The 22,015-nt window shown below is 42.3% G+C and overlaps 2 protein-coding genes across 7 annotated transcripts in view; one reads left to right on the top strand and one right to left on the bottom strand.

Moving 5' to 3' along the window:
• The window catches only part of BRAF (B-Raf proto-oncogene, serine/threonine kinase), a 68,970-nt gene extending 58,215 nt beyond the window's left edge, over positions 1-10,755 (top strand). For 5 of the 6 annotated variants that reach the window (XM_059817253.1, XM_059817252.1, XM_059817258.1 and 2 more), the window contains 3 exons: positions 1,778-1,912; positions 2,776-2,929; positions 10,733-10,755. In XM_059817253.1, the coding sequence (XP_059673236.1) occupies positions 1,778-1,912; positions 2,776-2,929; positions 10,733-10,755 (312 nt within the window). Of the gene's footprint in view, positions 1-1,777; positions 1,913-2,775; positions 2,950-10,732 lie in introns of those variants that run through there. The other variant, XM_059817256.1, reaches the window with a different exon arrangement.
• Positions 10,756-19,333: 8,578 nt separating this feature from the next.
• Positions 19,334-20,677, bottom strand: NDUFB2 (NADH:ubiquinone oxidoreductase subunit B2). The gene is made up of 4 exons (XM_059817052.1): positions 20,607-20,677; positions 20,375-20,519; positions 20,177-20,292; positions 19,334-19,415 (listed from the first exon to the last, which is right to left on the bottom strand). The coding sequence occupies exons 1-3, from the start codon at positions 20,675-20,677 to the stop codon at positions 20,218-20,220; spliced, it is 291 nt and encodes a 96-aa protein (XP_059673035.1). The 3' UTR covers positions 19,334-19,415; positions 20,177-20,217.
• Positions 20,678-22,015: the final 1,338 nt, after the last annotated feature.

Raw genomic sequence — 22,015 nt, 5'->3', positions numbered from 1 at the left:
TCCATATTTGTCAGAACACTTCATCCCAATTCATCAAATTTGGAGTGACTCCTTTTCTTTTTTCTTTTTTCTTTTTTTTTTTCTTTTGAAAGAAGGGGAATGTCCAGATTCCTGGCCAGATGGATATAGCCTTCTAAAACCAGTATTTGGGCACTGTTTTGGTTTTACCTTTTGAGATTTGAAAGATGAACCCAGTGCTGTGGGTGTTCACAATTGAGTGCTGAAACAAATTTTAAATTGCAAGTGAAGCCAACATATAAAATGTGATCTAATGTCTTGAGTTTTGTCACTCCCAGCCTATTGTCTGAAAAGATGTAAATATTGCTCACTCTGTGTTAGTGCATGTACATCAGCTAATGTGACATAACTAAGAATCTTAGCGAGCAAAGCATTGTTCTTGTAACACCTCAGAGTGTTTCTGTCACCTTAACAGATTCTTCTAGACAGACCAGGACTGTTCTAGTAGTGATGTTCTTTTTTCTCTAGTTAAAATGAAAGTTTAATCCCTACATTTGTAAAGATAGTATTGGGTACATAAATAATAATTAATTTTGAATAATTTTAACTTAAGTAGTATAATTATTTAGAAAAGAGTAACTTCCAGATGATAACTGTCATGGCAGCAGAGGTAAGGGACAGGGTAGACAAGTTTTTACTATGAAATGCTGCTCTGGCACATGGGGATTTCTAAAGAAACCATATGGGAGTTCTATACTCCTTGATGACAGCACAGATGCGACTGAATCAGAAAGTTGAAAAAGGACCAGGATTGTGTTAGTATAAATAACACGCATAGCTTGCCTGAGATGTGGGGTTTTCTGTTGTTTTTTTTATCAGTGTCAAGGTAAGGAGTAGCTGCACTTCGTTAAATATAAGGTATGATACACCTGCTGGGTCTTTCTGAGTATTCAGAAAAGGTAGTGATTATCTGCTGCAGCATGAATAGATCTTTGATTAGCTAGTTTGAAAGGGCTTTTTAGTGTCAGCGCAACTGCAGTGCTTAAACCACATTGCATTTGACCTTGGTTTGCCATGATGATGTTTGATGTTTTTTTATATAGTCAAGAGAACGTTAACCATATTTATGCTTTGCTTTCCTGCTTTCTATTAGTTTACTTTGATTTATGCTTAAGTTTTATCCTTAGGTGAAATATAAGCCTTCCATGTTAAAGGAATTACTGTAAAAATACAAAGCCTGTCTGTCTCCTCTTGAGGAGAGCCAGTTTCTCCTTTATGGGGGTGTTTTTTGGGGGGGTGGGGAAGGTGGTCAGATATCAAGAATAAGCTTTTGTGGTGGAAAAGTATATGAAGGAATTTATTCTCAAAAGGTAAGGGTTTATAATACCTGAAGTCCATGTGTTTCTTAAAATACCTTTCAGTGTGAACTTGCTGTTGACTTATTTTATAAAACAGAATGTTTATTTTTACAGAATATTTATTTTTAGGCATTCTGTTCCTGCCACAGTTGCTTTTTCTTGTTTTTGTAACAGTTTTTGACACTGAAGAACTGTTCTTTAGATGGTTATTGCTATAAATGGTAACCATTTACTAGTGTTCAAGTATCACAGAAATCTCTCTTAGGAGGATGAGGGAAAATCTAGGTTTTTTCTCTGTACTGAATAGGTTAGCAATCACTACTCTAAGAAACTTGGCAATTTCAATACCAGATAATGTTTCCTGGGACTAAAATGGTGTACCAAAATGTTCATCTTTTGTTACTGTTTGTTTTATGGACTCATCATCTTCTCCTTTCATCTTTTTTTTGCCTTAAATAAAGATAATTTTTATGGTGGGACGAGGATACCTATCTCCAGACCTCAGCAAAGTACGGAGCAACTGTCCAAAAGCTATGAAGAGACTAATGGCAGAATGCTTAAAAAAGAAACGAGATGAGAGACCCCTTTTTCCACAGGTGGGAAATGTTCCTCTTTAGTTCTCAGTAGACTTTACAATTCAAATATTAAAAATAAAGATCAGTTATGAACTCACTAGCCAGTTAAAATTTTTTTTTTTTATTAGTGCTATAGCATGACTTCATGAGAGTACTGGCTCAGTACCCAGTTAGTGCAGTTTAATTAGAAATCTTTATTTTCAATTCAAAAAGCAGGTAGTAAAATGACTTGTGTAGCTGGAAAAGCATTTACGTGTTGGAGAAAGTTTCAACTGCGAGACAGTGAAATTAATAATCGCAATTAGACGCACAAATTAGAACTTGCTCTGTACGTTCTCAGAAATCTTTATACCCCTCTCCCCCAAGCTTTATGAAGGGAAACTGATAGTTTTGTCACAAAACTTGGTTTATCATGCCTGCTGAGGAAGGTTGGGTTTCTAAAAGCTGGCGGGGGGACCTTACTTGTTTTGAATGCAACCAAAGCGTTTTCAAAAAATAAGGAGCTCCCCCTGCTGGATTTATGGTAAATGGTATTAAGCAAACTGCTGCCAAAGCTGTGTTTATTTGCAACGGTGGTAGGTATAGGTACTAGTGCAGAAACAAGGAGGGAAATAAAAGGCAACTATATTCATTATGCTTACAGAGGGAAATCAGTATGCCCTTTTAAAAGGGAGAATGAGACAGTTTCTTCCCAAAATGTTCTTTTCAGCTTTTTGAGGATATAAACATCAGTGCAATGCAGTAATAACCTATTTTTAAAAGTTTCTGTTTAAATTTGTGTATAAATATTTTTATGTAGTTAATTGATGTTCTGCCTTTGTTTTTAAGAGACTATTACAACTTTGGCACAACAGATTTGATCACTTATTTTCTACTTGTTTTAGATTCTTGCCTCCATTGAGCTTCTGGCCCGGTCATTGCCAAAAATTCACCGCAGTGCATCTGAGCCCTCATTAAACCGGGCTGGCTTCCAGACAGAGGATTTTAGTCTATATGCTTGTGCTTCTCCAAAAACACCCATCCAAGCAGGGGGATACGGTGGGTTTCCAGTACACTGAAAAGAAACGTGAAAGCATGTGCTTCTGTGTCTGTGTGCTGGTGTGTTCCTGTGCATGCAACACACGTGTATGTTCTCAGTTCCTACCAGCTCTGCTTTTAAGGTTTACTGAGGGAATGAAGACTCTCTTCCTAACACTGAGCATTGAATGTCCCTAGCACGAAGTCTGTGTTGGTAAGGAATGCCCTGGGAACAGCTGGCACAAGAAGAATTATAAGGTCACATAAAGAGAAATGGGAAAAGTCACTTCAAAACAAGCAAAAATCCTCTTAAGGTCATTTTGCTTGCTTGTGTCATTTTTGCCTAGTTTATAGATTGGAATTAGTTACTCAGGAGTGTATTTGATTTTAATCTGCTCAAGCTATGGTGTTTTGTTGTGGTTTTTTTTTACTTCAGTTGAGGTTGTTATATTTGAGCAATAGGCTTTAGATTCCTCAGTTAGTAATGCTACTCATATGTGGGAAACAATTGGAAAAATAAACTTAGCCTCAAGGCTGTGCACAGTCAAAACTTCTTGCCGTCAGCAGAAGTGAGCAGATACAACACAGAATCCAAAGGAAGACCTTAGTGAGGTGTGGCTCGTATTTTGAAAGTTGAAGTTTAAAATAGTGCTGTTTAGAGAATGTGTCTTCCTGCAGAGGAGTGGTGGCATGAGGTTTTTTTTACTTTTTATTTCTGCCTAAATACTCTGACCTGCTATAGTTTAGACCATCTCAAAATGTTCTATTACAATACAACATAGAAGAAATCCTGAATCTGCTTTTGCTGAACTGCAAGAATATTACTGGTAATGGTGCCTGTATCCTTCAATTAGCACAGATTTCAAAATGAAAAAAACCTTTTAAATCTTGAGCATAACCAAATAGTTTAAGAGAAGAAGGCTGCTAACACCCATAATAGGAAAAAAAGGATTTGAAAAAGCAGTTGTTTTCATGGAAATCAGTATTATACCATGAATTCTGTTAAGATGAAATGTTTTCATTACTTTAATATTGTTGAGAATACCACTGAACATGTTTCTGTTTAGTGATTAATTGTTTTTTTCACTTCCATTTAAAAGCTGCTAGTTTGACTAGAAGTGAATCAGTTAGACTAGATATCTAACTGAGAAAGCTAGATACCTTACCAAGATCCTGTCAGCTCACTGTAAAGATTGTAGTTTTCTCTGGTGCGTTCCTCTGGAACAGGTGAATCAGAGTAATGGTTCAGGATATATCAGTCTTTCATGTCAGATATGAAAACAATAATGTTATTGACAGTATTCTTTCATATTTTGAAATTAGTTATGTGGTTTTGTTTGTTTTAAACTGCTAAGCTATTAATTTTCACAGATTCTTCTGCATTGGAAACAAGCTATTGCTGGTCTTGTTAGGACTGCATGGGCCAGGAGTGTTCTTAATGGCTTCTGATTTACATATAGAGAAGTTTGCATATTGCCAGCAATAGGTTTTTGAAATAGATCAGGAATTCAAAAAAAGGTTTTCTTTTCTGCTGTCTGGCAACTGAACCTTTTAAAACAGGAGGCAGAGTTAGAGATTTTGAAGAGATGTAGGCATTTTCTACATTTTCTGGCTGGATTCTAATGGTCTTTTTGGCTTCTGCTGTTATAACAGTTTGGGAACTAACTTTTCTCATTTTGTTAGTCAAGAAAATTCAGCTGTTAGAATTCATCTCTATGGAAGGTAGTTATGGAGGAAAAAATTGTTTTAGAAAATCTGTTTTCCCATCTTTCTGGTAGCTTCACCTCATTTTGGCAAGCTTATCTTAAAATGACAACAGGATTTAAGTGTTTTTTTCCCCCCTTTTTTTTTTTTTTTTTTTTTTTTGTTATTCTACAGATGCTTCTTAAGCTTTGGGGTATGGTATTCAGTGCAGGCTACAATGCCCATCTCAGCAAGAGCAAAAGGATGCTGCTGGGTCTCCTGCAGAATCTAGAAATGTGGCATCCCATGCAGTAAAGGTTTAAGCACATGGGGAGTTACAGAGAATGCAGAACCATCATCACTGCCCTACCCGGGCTTCCTCTTTTTCAGGTCTACCAGATCAGTTCAAACTAGTTATTTCTTGGAGAAGTATCATCCTTCTTGTTGTTAAGATTGTTCTTCTGTGCTATAGGAACTACAGTTATGGGGGAAGAAATGCTGCCATCCATAGACACATTTGGCCCCATTTCCTGCTGTATGGTCAGTGCATTCCAATTCCTCCCGTGTCACCTGTTCTTACACATCAAGCACGGTTTAGGATCCATGGCCATAATGTGATCTTAGCATCTCACTAAACATCTTACGAAGGCTAAAAGGAGGCCGTTTTTTGTGGATCATTAACTTCATCTGACATAAAGGCATTTAGGCGTTTCACTTCTGTAGTTAGTAATTGCTGCTTCAATGAGATTTGGGAACCTACATAGGATGAAACATAGGGTAGCAGATGTGATGCCCATCTTCAAGAAGGGCCAGAAGGAGGATCCGGGGGAACTACAGGCCTGTCAGCCTGACCTCCATGCCAGGGAAGATTATGGAGCAGATCATCTTGAGTGCCATCACACGGCACGTACAGGACAACCAGGCGATCAGGCCCCGTCAGCATGGGTTTGTGAAAGGCAGGTCCTGCCTGACTAACATGATCTCCTTCTATGACAAAGTGACACGCTTAGTGGACAAGGGAAAGGCTGTGGCTATAGTCTACCTAGACTTTAGTAAAGCCTTTGACACTGTTTCCCACAGCATTCTCCTGGAGAAACTGACTGCTCATGGCTTGGACAGGCGCACTCTTTGCTGGGTAAAAAGCCTGGCTGGATGGCCGGGCCCAAAGGGTTGTGGTGAATGGAGTTAAATCCAGTTGTTTGCCAGTCACAAGTGGTGTTCCCTAGGGCTTGGTACTGGGGCCAGTCTTGTTTAATATCTTTATCGATGACCTGGACAAGGGGATTGAGTGCTCCCTCAGTAAGTTTGCAGACAGCCCCAAGTTGGGAGGGAGTGTTGATCTGCTTGAGGGTAGGAAGGCTCTGCAGAGGGATCTGGACAGGCTGGATCGATGGGCTGAGGCCAACCAGATGAAGTTCAATAAGGCCAAGTGCCGGGTTCTACACTTTGGCCACAACAACCCCATGCAACGCTACAGGCTTGGGGACGAGTGGCTGGAAAGCTGCCCTGCAGAAAAGGACCTGGGGGTGTTGGTCGACAGCCGGCTGAATATGAGCCAGCAGTGTGCCCAGGTGGCCAAGAAGGCCAATGGCATCCTGGCCTGTATCAGAAATAGTGTGGCCAGCAGGAGTAGGGAAGTGATTGTACCTCTGTACTCGGCTCTGGTGAGGCCGCACCTCGCATACTGTGTTCAGTTTTGGGCCCCTCGCTACAAGAAGGACATTGAGGTGCTGGAGCGTGTCCAGAGAAGGGCGACGAAGCTGGTGAGGGGTCTGGAGCACAAGTCTTATGAGGAGCAGCTGAGGGAACTGGGGTTGTTCAGTATGAAGAAGAGGAGGCTGAGGGGAGACCTCATCGCTCTCTACAACTACCTGAAAGGGGGTTGCAGAGAGGTGGGTGTTGGTCTCTTCTCCCAAGTGACAAGTGATAGGAGAAGAGGAAATGGCCGCAAGTTGTGCCAGGGGAGGTTTAGATTGGATATTTGGAAAAATTTCTTCACTGAAAGGGTTGTCAAGCATTGGCACAGGCTGCCCAGGGAGGTGGTTGAGTCACCATCCCTGGAGGTATTTAAAAGACATGTGGATGAGGTGCTTAGGGACATGGTTCAATGATGGACTTGGCAGTGCTAGGTTTACGGTTGGACTTGATGATCTTAAAGGTCTTTTCCAACCGAAACGATTCTATGTTTCTATGAAGATGCCTAAATACAGCTGTGGATTTGGGTCAGTGTTCTCAAAGATACAACTCAGCTATATCGTTTAGAAACAGATACCTATAGGTCCTGAAAATAGGTCTGTAGGAGCCCAGGCTTTTCTGGAGGGGTAGTTTATACTATGTGAGATTCTTTTTTCTTTACTTCCCTGCATCTCAGTATAGAAACAAAATCTGTCTTGATACCTTCTAGAAGGACCAGATCCTCATACATGCTGTTGTATATTATTCTGAGGATACTAATTATCCACATCAGGGTATGTTCCAAATTTTTATTTAGCCGGTGGATGGTATTCATACTAGAAGATCAGTGCAAGATCCAACAGAAAACTGCGTCTTTGTTACAATGTGTCTGTCAATGTAGTCCAGGCAAGGTATTGTAATTCGGTGTTTCCCTTTGGTAAGTCAGTTACCCTCTACTTCAGTAGACAAGGCTGGCACGGGCCTGGAATGGAACCATTCTTCTCCTTACAGTTCTTCTGAGAAACATGGCATCTACCCCAGGATTAGGAATACAGTTAAGATGTTGTGTATGTACCTTAGTAACCTCATGAATCCAGATGACTTATAAATTTGTGAGAGTAGAGATTGGTAACTGCATCTTAAATCCTTCCAGGAATCAGGGGCAGCAGGTTCACTCCAAACATGCCCTTATAATGTATTGTTTGGACGCAACATGAAAGAACTGGATGATTTTTTAGTACGGATTTTTTGAAAGTGTGCATTTGAAATAGTTTCCACTTGCTTTGCATGTGATGAACGTGAAGAGACTGTAGTGACTAATTTGAAAGGGCTCTGTAAGAAGTGTAGATTTTCAAATGCTATCCATCCTTCAGAAGGGAATTTCTTTGTTACCAGTCAGAGCAACTATCTGAAGTTCTGCTTGGTAAAAAGCACATCAAACGCCTGGCTCACAATGAATAAAAATCTTTTGGTTTTTTCCCATCCTAAATCACTAAGTATGTGGTTTCATAACTAATCTGATTTGGAGCAGCCATGGCCCAGCTCCTTACCCTTGCACTGGCAGATGCTCTCCAATTCCACGAGTCTGTTCCATGCAGCTGAGTGGGTTCCTCCCCCCACCAACAGAGCAGCTTTCCAAAAACTGGTTAGAAAACTCTCCTTGCCCACCAGCCTGAGCTAGCATTTGCTACGTCAGCTCCTTGAGCCATCTTGCCTCAGGGCCAGATAGTGCTGCTGTGGCACAACGGACAGGTCATTGCTCTACAGCTCAGGTCAGGAGGGAGAGTGGGACTGCAGTAGTCCCAGTTTAGATTAGCATTGGCCATTACAGAACTGTGTCCAAAGACTTAGCTGGGCAGAATCAGGATGATCAGGACAGGGCATACTGGATCATGTTCCTAAAGCTGTCTTCATTTCATCCATTCATTGCTCTCAGCCAAGACCTTCCTGTCCTGCTAGAAAATGGGGAATTCACAGTTCAGGTTGCTTCATTTGTCTGTATGCATTTAAGTCTCAGGAAGAGGTTGCCTGTGTTCTCTCTCCCTCTCCTGCAGCTGGGGTTTCCTTCAGAAGAGAAAAGAACCAGCTACAGATATTTTACATCTTCAGAATAGAAAGGGTGACATAAAGCATTTTAGCTACTCCTCAGAAAGTCCTGTCAACACCTAGCAGGATGGAGGATTCCTGTACATGGATAGGTATAGCCATCTACATTCCTCATCCAGGGAAAGCTGTTACCAGTAACCACATTTTATACATCTTCAATCAACATAATCTTGTTACTAGATGAACGTGTTACCTATTTTGGTCTCCTATTGATTTGAGATTGGATTAGCACCTGAATTTTGAAAGGGGAGATTTAGCATTAGCTTGTCAAAAAATAGTCTTTGCTAAGGTTTTATTTAAATGGAAGAAAAGTCTGAAAATCACCTTTTTACAGCTACCATTCTATCTGAAATGCTTCTTGACTTCTGATCCTGTTTTTCCATTGCCCTTTCCCAATTAATCATTCATCTTTTGTCTTCTGAAATCCCTGTATGACTATTAAAAGCCGAATTATTACCAGAAATGGGCAGAAGGAGATGATGAGTAATGAGGGAGCAATCTCTTGTTTATAAATTGATCTTTAATCAGCAGTTTAGGAAAGCAGACTGAAAAATAAATTAAGTAGAACATGTTTTGAAAGTGTAGGTAAGCATGAATGTTATTCTTAAAAATAAGCATCACAGGCAATACTTGATGACTTTTTTTGTTCTTCTCTTAAAAATGGGGGGGGGGATTGAGATGTTTCTAGAAGATATGGTGAAGAGAGTTGGGAGATTGGTGAAATGTGTCAAAGAGAAGCAAGTAAAACTATCAAATATTCAGAGTATTTTAGAGCAAGGGTTTTATCTGTTGGTAAAATTAGTAAAACAGGAAATTAGACCCATTGTGAAGCTTTTATTCTTTTGTTGTTATAACTTAAACCTACCACCACAGTCTATCAAGACACATATAGCTTGAGGTCTGTCATAGCCCCCTGTGCCAGCAGACCTTGGGTGCACTCCCTTCTCATTTCCTGCAATGCGCAGAGCCTTCTCTCCTCTCCCTGCTTTCTTCATGTTCCCTTAGGTCAGCTGTATCAGCTGTTGCTAGCAGGACCTGTAGACGCCCTTTCTTCCCCTTGCCCATGCAGACTGCTGATCAGTTGCTTGGTTCTCTTCTTTATAGAGCAAGACATTCCATGGAATTAATGCTATCAGTTTAAAATTCTGTTTGCAGGGGTATTTCTGGTTTGTTTCCAATATTCAGAATAAGAATCTTAAGAAAAACTAAAACCAACAAAACACTTGCTCTTGGAAGGATGGAAGGACACCAAGATAGGGACCCATTGTTTGGATGTAATGGTATTCACACACTCCTGTTGAAGAGAACAAAAGGTCTCTTCTGTCTGCTTATCAGTCCTTCATTTTTAGGAGAGCTCTGAGAAACTATCCTGAAATTCATGTAGAGCCCAACAATGGGAAGTTATGTGTACATTTCTTTTTCTCTTTCTCCTGAGCCCTTTTGGTTAAGCATAATTGGACAACTGTCCCTAAAAATCCTATAGAATACAATTTCTTTGTGGGTGGCAGCAAAATTTTTTGGCTAAAGTATAAGATTAAGAGGATGAATATCTTAGTTTTGGTTTCTTTTCAGTTCTCTGGCAAACTTCTTAAGACTTTGGGCAGTGATTTTACTCTGTGCCATGGTTTCATCATCTCCAAAATGGGACTACCAGTTTTTCTTGTGGCATGCTGATAGAATTTCAGGAGATCATTGCATGTGAAAGCAATAGAGTTATTGTTTATTCAGTAATTCTGAAAAAAGCATGGGGTTCCTTTATTTGTTGTGCTCCCTATTAGCAAGGCCTGATTTCTGGTCTGGGAGTGAGTACAATCTCACCATTCTTATTTTTCTCACAGTAGGTTGCTATGTTGGTCTCTAAATCATATTCTAGCATTTTTTAATACTGGCTTAATATTCAGGCACTTTATGTAGTCTTTAAAGGTTAACAGGTGTGCCAAGTAGTTCTTCGTTATTAAACCAGTTTTACAGCAGAATAGAAATTAGCTTGCAGTCTGACACATTTATTGCAATGTTGCTTTTCAGGAGGATATATGTGCAATAGGGAGTTTAAAATGAAATTAAACTGATGCATTTTATTTTCAAATGCTTGATGAATTAGACTTTCCTTGAACTTTTAGACCTCTGTCCTGGGAAGAATGGGTACAGCTTGTTTTCAAGAAATTCTTTTTCGGTAAAATATGCTGGGTCTATATTCAATGTTCTTTCACTATGTATTCTTTTGTGCTTTAATTTTAACAGTCTGCATTTTTTAACATCTTTTTATATTCAACCTAATGTTCGACTAGTCTGGAGAAAATCTCTGACCACCTAGTAACTGAAATCACCTATTTAAACCAAGCTCTTGTCCTCCCTCTACAGGAGAATTTGCAGCGTTCAAGTAGCCACAGCACCATGGCAGCACCCACTCTGTTATTTAAGTCTTGTGTTCCTACAGTTTCTTAACATCAAAACTCTATTCTGCTCCGCAAAACCTAAAGTAATTTAGAAAAGATATCCATAAGCTTAAAAGTGGAGCAGAATGGAACTGCCAGTCCAACACAATGGGAAAAAGTACCTTTTTGGGAACCAGAATCCTCTGCTGCCAGTGTTTCTCCTTCAACACAAACCACCACGTGCATTCGGAGACCCGCAGTGGCTGCCTGTGCCCTTGGCATCGTTCCCAGGAGAGAGGAGAGGGCGCTCGTGGTTTGACTGTGGTGCTCGGGCGTGAGGGGATGGAACTGCTGCTGCAACTTAGGAGACTTGCTTTGGATGGTCTGCAGGTCGGCTTTCTCCCTCTAACAACGTACCATCAGAGGCTGAATATCTGATGAGTGCTAATTTAAAAGAATCCTCCTCCGTTCTGAGCTTTTTTTTCCTGGTGTACTCACTGATTTATAGACAATGCAGTATCCCCTTTTCACTGTATTACAATGTCAAACACCTAAATCTGGCTATATTATTAGGTTTTATTCCAGTAAAATTAAAAGTATGGGGTGATGGGATCTGGAGAAGATGTTAATCTGAAAGAAAAGGGGATGCTGCTGCACCTTTTTTCAGATTTACTTTATCACTTCTTCAAAAAACAAACAACAACCACCAACCTTAACCTTTTCCTTTTCCAGTATTTTCTTGGTGTGTGCATATACAACATCTTTTAGAAGGATTAGGTAGATCCTTCTTTTGTTGGTCCAGCAACAAACTGAAGTTTAAAAAAAAAAAATGTAGCGAGATTGTCCTCTCTTTTGGTTTTTTTTCTTTTGTATCATACGATACAATTTATTTATCAAAGATGCTACCACAGCATCTGAAGTCTGTAGAATTCCTGATACAGACTGTGAATGGTGTATGTACCTACTTTAAAAGTTTTATTTTAAACGAGGGTGCAGGTTAATGCCAGGTACCTTACCAATATGTAATGTTTTCATAAATGGGGAAAAAAGTTCTCAGGTTGAATTGAATACAAATACAAAACCCCCTAGAATTAGACATTCCGAAAAGTATGTTTTGGTACTTTCAAGAGCTTTTTTTAAAGGATTTTTATCCTGTTAACTAAACGTCCTCTGATAAGTGTGTGTGTAAATGTGGAGCATCTTGTCCTAATGGCAAGCTGTTAGATCAAAACAAAACGGTACTTGCTGGATCCACGCTGACTACTTCTCCTCTCATTGCTTTCTTCCCTGTCATCTCTTCCCTTCCATTTGTCTTTCCCTTTTGTATACTTTGCAAACTAGGATGAAGGTGGCGGTATCTCCGTTGGAGTGCTTTGTTTTCCTGTCCTCCAATCCTGTTTTTCAAATGGTTGGTAGCTTTTTGACAAGTTACCCAGTCAGGAAAAAAACAACTCATAAACTTCTGCACATCGTTTACCTCTAGTAGAATATCTTGTGATGTGATCTGTTTGCAGAGTTCTCTGGTATGTGGTATTACGTGTAAATTATTTGTACAGAGGCAAGTCAGACCACATTAGAAAGAAATTCAAGCTCAGACAGAAGTTTTCAGAATTTGGTTTGTATCTGCCCTATACCACTTCAGGTGAGGCAGGAGAACTGACCCCCCCTCTAGCTGGGAGGTTCTTGCTGGGGGGAGGTGGGGGGTTGTTAAACAAAATCATGACAAATAAATGAAGGAGTTAAATGTGTGTGAATGTGGTGTCTGTGCTAAACATGGGTGTATTGGGTGAGGACACTGTCCTTCCATCCCTAGGAGGGTTGGACTGTTTCTATTTGCAGAAGGTTGCTTCCAGGTGAAGGGAGAAATGCACATAGGTAGTGGAACATGCTTTTAAAACCCTGGAGTTCTGCGGTGTTGCTGGTAGCCTGTTATATTGTCAGTAAATATTTACTGGGGTTATAGGGACCGGACCAATCTGAAGTGGGAATTATAACTGAAATACTGTGTATTCATATTTATGCCACAAACATTAGCAAGACAGCAATAGTGAATGACTTAATAGTCACTACAAGAATGAAGTGATTCATGTTGGTACATGAATAGATTTGATTTTGTGTACAGGATGCATTTTAAAAACAAACAAACAAAAAGAAAGCACAAATTTTTTCTTGTCTGCTGTGGGTCTTCAGATGCTGTAAGGTTTTTTCCTTATTGAGATTGGCAGGAATTTAAATAGTAGCAATAGCCACTTTCCAGTGTGGAGAAGCTGATGAGCGAGCGGTGGCGTGCAGATGGGTGAAATCAGAATGCTCCCTGGTGATCATCTGAGGTGGAAGGAGCCTGGGGCCACTGGGGTCAGCAGGCAGGTGAGAGCATTTACAATACAGACACAGAGGGTGAAGTAGTCACTGCTCATTCTCCTTCCACCCCACACATTGCTCCAGCCTCTGTATGGGCTGTGGCCTAATTTGTGCATGTCAGGCATACTGGAAATTAATATTCTCTCGAAAGAAACTGTTATTGGAGCAAGTATGTACAGGTTGTTCAACAATTTGTTTCACTGAGCTTGTTAAAAGCTGTAGTTTCCTTCCACAAGGTCATGCTGGCAGAATATTGTCTGCTAAAATATAACTATTAGGAATTTAATCCTATCTTTGCTTAAAATGAACGTATTTTTGTGAAGATTCATTACCCGTTAGTCTACAATATGCTTCTTGAGCCCATAGGAAAAGCACAAGGAAAATTGCTATCCTTGTCCATGCAAAGCACTTTATAAGTAACACGTGATCTTTGGGTTTTTTTTTTTATTGGGGTTTGTTTGCTTTTAGTTTTGTTTTTCTGTTTTGTTTTTTTTTCCCTGAGGAATGTGCAAGTTGTTTGGCTGCTGTTTAGAGAAGTCCTTTCAGGATGCATTTCTACTGGTTTTCACATTTGTTTGTTTCCCTCCAGACAGCTGTAGTAATGTGTGTTTGTCTGTAAGAGGTCCCATGTAATACTCATGCAAAACTCTGGAAGAAATTTGGTTTGTAAATAATTGGCTTTTTTTTATCTTTTCCTTCAGTTTTTCTGGAAGTCTTGCATGCCATCAGAATCAGTCTTAAAGGTGCCCTGTAGATGTTTAGTGAATGGGGAAGTAAGAGTAGATGCAAATTGAGTGCCCTGTATAGCAATGGGATGAAGGAAGTAAATTGACATGACCAATAATATTCATGTCCATTACACCAAATCTCTTAAGCTTCTCTGTGGTGTCCCAACCACAAGCACATGCCATAGTGTGGAAATGTTACTAGATATTTTGTTGGGACAAACATTTAGACAGTCATACTGCTTTTAGCTCTACAGTATCTAGCATCTAATATTATTTTCACAACGACCAGTATCCAATCCCAGCTATTCATGTCTTTATTAACCACACATACACCTTCCCCTTTGCCTTTCCTTTTCCATACAGTTAGAAGAGGCCTGTTACCTGTTACATCTTCCCTGTCAGTACATGATTGTTTCCTGCGGCATATTTGCTGGAACTGGAACATTGTAGCAGAGCTTAAACCAAATGGTATGAGCATAGAGGCCTGGTCATTTTGAAAGTAATTTCTGCATGAATTAAGTCCCATGTGACCCCAGATACAATTTGCCCAGTCATTTCTTTTTTGCTAGACTCATGCAGGTCATTAAATTAATTCACTTCTGCTTTTTATGCTTATCTAAAATCATCTTTTCTTGTACTTGAATGCTCTAGCAGCTGATGATGCAGCAGAACGTTTGAGGCCAAATACTGCCATCTTATTGTGGCCTCTCAACATCACTTGGATTAGTATGTGCTCATTAGAGGCAGAATTTGGCCTTCATGACATAAAATGAATGAAATGCTGACTGTTCATAAGTATCATGTCTTTCCACAAATGCCCAAACCAGGGGAGAAAATACACTGAAGATCACGCATAAATAGGTTTGCTTCTGTGTTTGCCTGGTGATGTAAATGCATTCAGCATTTTACAGAACATTTGGGGGAGCCAGATCCCCAGAAACCTCACAAACAAGTACAAGTTGAAGTTTTGATAGCTGGTGGGGCTGAATTTAGGTAAGAAGCGTGTAGACATTTCACACTTCTGCAGCCTATAGATTTCATTCCCTTCTTGACTGAGAGTGCAGCATGTGTAGCACAAACTATTCATAGTACTGTAGACAACGTGTCTTTTGTCTGTTGAAAAAAGTATCACCAGTAGCACAATGCAACAGGCAAAGCTTCTAGGTACAGTCAAGTTAAGTTAAAAAGCCAGTTGCATGAGTGGACTGTTACGGAATCACTTTGAAGGTGCTGGGTGTTCTGGTTTTCTGTTACGCATTTTACATAGAACTTTATGAAACGAACTTTCTGTTTACTGCAGCCTTTTTAATATGCGTTTGCACTTCATACTTGTTTTGGCATGCATTTTAAATATCTTTCTTCATTGCTTCATTACTTCTTACCTAGTAAATAAAATCATCAGAAGAGCAGAGCAAAGTTGTTAAAACCTTTTCTTCGCATTGAAGTTCAAGGATGCTAACACAGAAGCTACTAAGTCAGCACCATGACAGCAGTAAATAACTACAAAACTGTGGAAGGAAGAAACTTTAAAAACTGCAGAATATAGAGTACACCAAGAACGAATTCAGGTGAAAACTAACATATCTCTTTTCTTTAGAAAAGAGAGCTACCAAGACCCTCTCTGTTAAATGGTTTACATAGGAGTCCCCCAAAACAGTCTTTGCAGTTTGCCAAATGATCATGTGCCTTCGCAACCTTAAAAAGTACAACGGAATGTAAACCCAGGTGCTTTGTAACTAGAGCAGTGGCTTTGGTTTACTTCTGATGCAGTAGTTTTCTATATAGCTATTACTATAGGTAGGTAGTTTGGAGTCAGTAAACTTCTGTAAAGGAGGGCAGAGAGCGTTCCGCAAAATACCTACGATCATTTCAAAGCTAGGAATTGAAGGATACCTTATTCAGTTACAGTAAATCTGCTGCTTGAAATCTGCTCTATTGAAAGTTAAATGAGATTCATTTAACTGAAAAATAAGTAAGCCCTCCTCTCCCTCCAAAGACACAAAGATCTTGTTAAAGAAAGGTAATAGAAAGCTCCAAAGAGGCCCCAAACTACACTGTCATAGCATCTTGGAATGAGACAGTAGATGAAAAATGAGAGCTAGATGAGGAAAAACTGATGGCTAGTACTCACGTAATCAAAGTCAACATATATCAGACCATACAATTAATTTTCTGGCCCAGAAAGTGCAATTAATTTGTTTTCTGGAATATCAGCAGGTTTCCTTAGTTCTTCCTCAGGCCTCTTGCAGTTGCTCTTCAGTGATCGCATACTGTTATTGCACATTAACCATGGGAGACAGTAGGTGTCTTGCCAGCTGAGGGACAACCAGTATGTTTGAATTTGAGTTGTTCCAATTTCAAACCGGTTACGTAGACTTCTGGCAGTACCTACATACCAGTGTCATATTTAACCTACTTGTCCATAAAGGACAAAATTAATGGGTTTTGGTATTAATGCGTTTTCAGATCTTTTCCTTTCTTCTTTGGGGCAAGACTTGGGCATAATTATAAATTTTAAAGTTATGTCTAAATGCACAGTTAATATGAAATATCAGACCAATTTTAATTTGGTTTTATTCCTTTTAGAAAGCAAAGTGTAAGAACGTTTTACTAATGTTCCAGGAACTATCTGGAATCTTTCTACCTACTCCAAATTCTGCACTAAAAGTACATGTAAGAAGATGCTATTTTGTCCTTTTTTTTTAAACAAAATCACAAAGAAACTATTTCCCTAAGAGAAGGGAGCTGATGGGAGGGTTTAGAAACTTCTAAACTACCTAGTCATTTGCTTCATCACATTACAGCAGCAGTGTGTTCAGCTCATCCAGCCTCCTTAAGAGCCAGCAGTGGCCTGTCTGGTCATTTTGTCTAGTTTGTCGCATTTGCAGTAGCTGTACTTTAGAATAAGCCTTGTGTGACATTTACTTTTGAGCAAGTAAACCACAAAAAATAACTATGTTTTCTTTTTTGTTTGGGTTTGGAAAATGGTTGAGTTTTGTTTTGATCAATGCCATTCTGTGTTGCATTTGCGTATTCACCGTAGTTGAAAAGAGAATCTGTCTGTGTGTTTGGGAGTTCAGTGGAACATTAAGAGAAGAAATGAAGCCCACCATCTGGGCACAGATGTTGGGTCGGGGGGGAAAATGGACCAAACTTGGGTATTGGGTTGGGTTTTGGGATGGTGGGGGGTTCTGAGGGCATAATTTAAATTAACTCTGTCTAAAATAAAATGTAAGTGCAATAAATGTGCTTTTTTATTCAAAGCTGTGAACCTTTAGAGAAAAAAAAAAAAAACAAAAAAAATTCAACAAAAAAAAAATGCACATCATTCCTTCATGAGCCTTGTGTCCTACCTGCCTCCCCTTCCTCCCCCCTCTCCACACTTCTCCTCAACTGACAGAAACCTGACAGTGGCCAACTTGCATGTGTTGGCAACCCAAATTAAGATTGCTTTTCTTCTGATCTCATTTTTTGGAATTGAGGAAAGTCCTGCCCCCTACTTCTTGCCACCCTTGAAATCTCTTTGGGATCCAGTGCTGACCTGTGCCGCTAGAGCAGGGTCTACCACTATTCAGGATGCACAAGGCAGCCCACCTGCGCGGCGGTCATCCTGACTGCGAGTACACTGCTCCTCCTAGCCCTTTGTCCTCCAGTTGTAACTTCCCTCCCTGCCCCGTTTCAGTTCTAGTGATGTCTCCCAGGGCTGGGCAGATGGCTTTTCTCTTAAGCAACTGCAAAAGTAAACAGTAATCAGCTACCTAATTGGATCCCTTTTCCCCTTTGTCAAAAAACACACACAGGCTGGCCACTGTTGCCTTCTGTGACTCCGCCTTGTTTTGAAGGAGCAGGTATATGCGTTTGTAATCTGTTGTGCATTACTTGCACTGTCTCTCTCTCTCTTTGAGGGCAGGCTGCTTTTTCCTAGATTAGGAAAGGTGCACTGGTCTCTTGGGCGGGGTTCCACGAGAGGCGCAACACATATGTTTCATTAAAAAGTGATGGAAGGTGTAGCACTCGGTAGCTGGACCCTAGGGGGGAGTAAGAGAGGACTGGCTTGTTTAAAGTTTATAGATATACAGATCTATATCCTTTAAACTTGATTATTTTTATATATAGTCCAGACAATGGCATTACCTCATAATACAGAGGCTTGTTTATGAGAGGCAAAAAGTATCTAGTAAGGAGAGGAAAGGGAAATTTATATACAGATTTGATTTCTTTTGTTTGTTTGTTCCTTAGTGCAATGAAATGTATGTCCCACCCATTTAAACTCTGTGCTAACACATTCCTTTCAGCTGTTTGTTTGGGTTTTTTTGACCACCAGAGGTTTGCGAGGGGCTTGTGACTGCAAAGTAGAAGGTCCAGTCTGGTTACTTAAGAAAAACAATTGTGTTAGTAGATTTCCATAGCTGCTTTTTAAAATCTACAATGGAGTAATTGTTTTGAAACTTGTATTTATTTTTGAATTCATAACAAAATGTTTATTTTCAGTTTCCTGTTACATAGGTCATGGCAACTCCCCTTCTTTCCTTCTCAAGTTTCCCCTGTAATTGCCAATACAACTTATTTTTCTTGTTTGTTCCTTCCTCCTTTACTTTTGTTGTCCCTTCATTTGTACTTTGGAGTTTTTCTCATGTAAATTTGTACAATGGGAAATATTGTCCAGTTTGGTTAGAGAGCATGGAGACTTAAAACATATTAAAATTTGATAGCTGAATTCAGATTGAAGAAAACTATTTCTGTGTAAAGTTATTTAAAGAACTCTGTATTATATAAAAGGCAAAAAGTTCTATGTACTTGATGTGAATATGAGAATACTGCTATAATAAAGATTGACTGCATGGAAAAGTCTGAAGAATGTTTATCATGTAATTCACAACTCTTCCCCTCCATGAAGTTGCAGAGGTGCAACTGAGGTGGTTAAGGGGAGTGAAAAATTTACTTTGTTGTTACTTTAGAATGTAATGCTGGAAGGAAAAAAAGACGGGGAAAAAAAAATCAAACTGAAAAAAACAACCAAGGGCTGCCTGGAGCATAACCCACTGCCCTTCATCTTCCTTATGCTGGACCGCTGCCTCCTTGACAGCTGTGCGTAGCCCTAAGGCATTTTTACCTTTGCAGAGGGTTTCACTTCACAAGGATTATTCTGGACTTTCATAATAACCAAGGACAATTCCCCCTCAGCCTGGGGAAAGCTTGGCACCAGTTGGTCTGAGCTCTCTTCAGGGTAACTTCCCCTGCTTCTATGGCAACTGTTAATCTGTTATTTGGTGACAAGATTTCAGTAAAATGTTTTTAACAAGTTTTATTCCTCCCCCCCTTAATGGTTATTTGACAGAGCTTTAACAAAGGGATTCTTACCTACTAGGCATTCAGAGAAATTTTAAATCATGCTCTGAAGATGGATGTATCACCCTATTTCTTAGGGGCAGCACATTATATTGAGCAAGTACTACAGAAGTTCACGTGGACTCAAGTAAAGTACAATACAGCTTAGAGGTTGTTTACAGGTAACTTTTATTGAAATAAGGACTGAGGAGGCAAAGCTTTAGTTCCAGGGACCCCTCTAGTTCCAGGGACCTGCAAGTAACAGAAAAGAATTCTGAGAACCTTTTCACACCCATCCTTTTCCCACCACTGAGAGCAGGGGGAAGACCTCCTCGATAGTGTCTGTGCTGCCTTCAGCAGTAGTTGAAGCTGTTAGTTTTACAGAGCTATAATGTGACACAGCAACTTAAGAGATAGGGCATTTAAAGAATTAGAAACAAGCAAAAAGCCCCTAACCTTTAAGTGGTGAATTGCATAGGTGTCTCTCTGGTAACAGAGAGATCACATCCTCAAGGTTAGGTAATGCTAGGTCTACAGAACAGCATGAAGAAAGTAATTTTGAACTGGTAGCAGTTAAGCTACAACTGATGAAAAAAACTGATGAAAACTGATGAAAAAAAGCCACTGCAGGCTTATGTTGCCAGAACTAGACTACCTGGACTCAAGTATTCAGCGACCCAAGAAAAGAGTGTGTGAAAGCAATAAAAAGACACAGTGCAAATATCTGCATTCTGTACAACAGATCTGGCACATTTAAGTTTGGAAGTGCATAAATAATTGCTGAAAGTAGGGTACTTCTACCAGTACCAAGAGGGCAGTAAGCAGTGCCAAGCACTATGCCCTGGCACTGTATCACAGTCCGGACGGAGCTTTGGAGCAAAGTTAAAGCACAGTCAGGACTCTGTGTGCACTGGTGACCGGGTTCACCGCCGCCTAAAGCACAGCCCAGGCCGGGTGCAGTCCCCGCGTCAGGGCCGCCGGGCCTGTGCGAGGAGGGGCGGCAGGAGGCGTACCGGTGTGCTGCGAGAGCGCCGGCACGGGCGGTTGGAGGCGCCTATTCAGCGTCGTCCGGAGGGATCCCGAGCTCCTCGTCCGTCCAGGCCGAAGGGTCGGGGTAGGGGAAGTGGCCCTGGGGGAGAGGCACGGTCAGAGCTCGGCCAAGGCCCCAGCCCCCGGTCCCCGGTCCCCGCCCGCCGCCGCGCCGGCCTCACCAGCACCATGTCCGAGTTGTGCCAGAAGTGCCAGAGGATCCAGAACCACATGAAGCCGCTGAGGAGCTCGCTCCGGATCACCTGCGCTCGCGTCAGCTCCGGGAACTGCCGGTACCGCGGCTGGATGTGCACCCCGCCGCCCGCGCTGCAACAAACGCACCGCCGCCGCCTCACTCCCAGCCCCGCCGGCACCCGGCCCGCCCGCCCCGCTCCCCTCGCCCGCCCCACTCACTGCCGCAGGCCGGTCGCGCCGCTCCCGGCCCGCAGCAGCCGCCCCGCCGATCGCCCCAGCGACGCCAGCATGACGGCAGCTCCGCCGCCCCCCCCAATGTCACCCCTAGCACCTCCCAACAACAGCCGCAGCGATTGGCCCACCCCGGCGCCTACCAACTCCAAGTGGCAGAGGGGCGAAGAGGCCGTGGGCGGGAGCAAGGTAAAGCGCTCCGCCTCAGGCAGCGGCGGGGCACGGCTGCACGGAGACATCTCCCCACCGTTGCGCTGCCCGCTCCTGCGGGTGGGCCCGCTGTGGCTGCAAGGGCAGCCCTGCCTTCCCCAACTCCCCCGGCACTTGGGAGCGGCGGGACAGCACCAACGCACCGGCGGGGGGTTCCTCGTGAGTCCCAAAGTTGGCGTCGCCCGCGGAGGGCGCAGAGGAGGGAACGGGGTGACCTTCCCACCCAGACCGCTCATTATGGAGCGGGGGCAGAAAGCGACGCCGACGTTGTTTAGGAAGGGGCTAAAGAAATAAGCCACCCCTCTTCTCCCCCCCAGGCGGCCCACTTGGTCCAGCCCACGGCGTCCGGTTGCGTAGCAGCGGGGCACGCGCGCGGTACCGGCCGTGGCGCGCGGCAGCGGCGGTCTCGGGCAGTCGCGGCTGCGCCTCCCCGCCATGGCGGGGCCGGGCGGGCGGGTGTTGTGGGGCGGGCCCCGGGAGCAGGGCCTCACCTTCGTGGTCGGGATGCGGGCGGGCACAGCCCCCGCGGCGGGGTTCCTGAAGGAGCGCCTGGTGCGGAGCCTCTTCCTGCTGGCCGGCGGCCCCACCGGCGCCCGCTTCAACGTCGTGGCCTTCTCCAGCGAGGCGAGGCGAGGCGGGCCGGGAGCATTCGCGGCGGGAGGGCGCCGGCTGCCGGGGGCGAGGCGAGGCGAGGCCCTCTCCGTAGGCCGGCTGCTGCGGCGGGAGTGGGGGGGGGAAGCAATAGGACGCCGAAGCGCAGAAATACCCAATAAAGAATCTCACACCTGTCCCACGCTATCAAAGACCTGCATGTGTGAGTGGGCTTTGTGATTTCTTTTTTTTCTTTTCCCCCGTAGGTGTTAAAATGGAGCGACTGCCTAGTCAGATGTTCACTCAGTAGCGTCACTGAAGCAGCAACCTGGATTCGATCCCTGCGGTTTGAGAAGGGCAGGAATGCCGCGAGCGGCTTGGCTGTGGCGTTTGAGGACCCAGCCTGCCAGTCGGTGTACCTGTTCACTGACATACTCCCAGAGCAAGAGTCAGAGGAAATCTGCCAGCTTCTTATGGAGAGCAAGTTGCATCCCGTACATGTTGTATGCCTTCTGGGAGATTCAGATGATCATGAAAGAAGCAAGCAAAAAAGAATGGAGAAAGTAGCCAGACAATCAGAGGGGTCCTTTCAAGTG

Source organism: Gavia stellata, chromosome 4, assembly GCF_030936135.1.
Source record: "Gavia stellata isolate bGavSte3 chromosome 4, bGavSte3.hap2, whole genome shotgun sequence".
In the NCBI taxonomy this organism is placed as follows: domain Eukaryota; kingdom Metazoa; phylum Chordata; class Aves; order Gaviiformes; family Gaviidae; genus Gavia; species Gavia stellata.
This window is presented reverse-complemented; position numbering and strand designations above follow the sequence as displayed.

Coding starts and splice junctions, on each gene's coding strand:
- NDUFB2 (XM_059817052.1), bottom strand. CDS start 20,677: ATGCTGGCGTCGCTGGGGCGATCGGCGGGGCGGCTGCTGCGGGCCGGG. Junction 20,520..20,606: donor GGCGCGACCGGCCTGCGGCA/GTGAGTGGGGCG, acceptor CGTTTGTTGCAG/CGCGGGCGGCGGGGTGCACA. Junction 20,293..20,374: donor ACAACTCGGACATGGTGCTG/GTGAGGCCGGCG, acceptor CCTCTCCCCCAG/GGCCACTTCCCCTACCCCGA.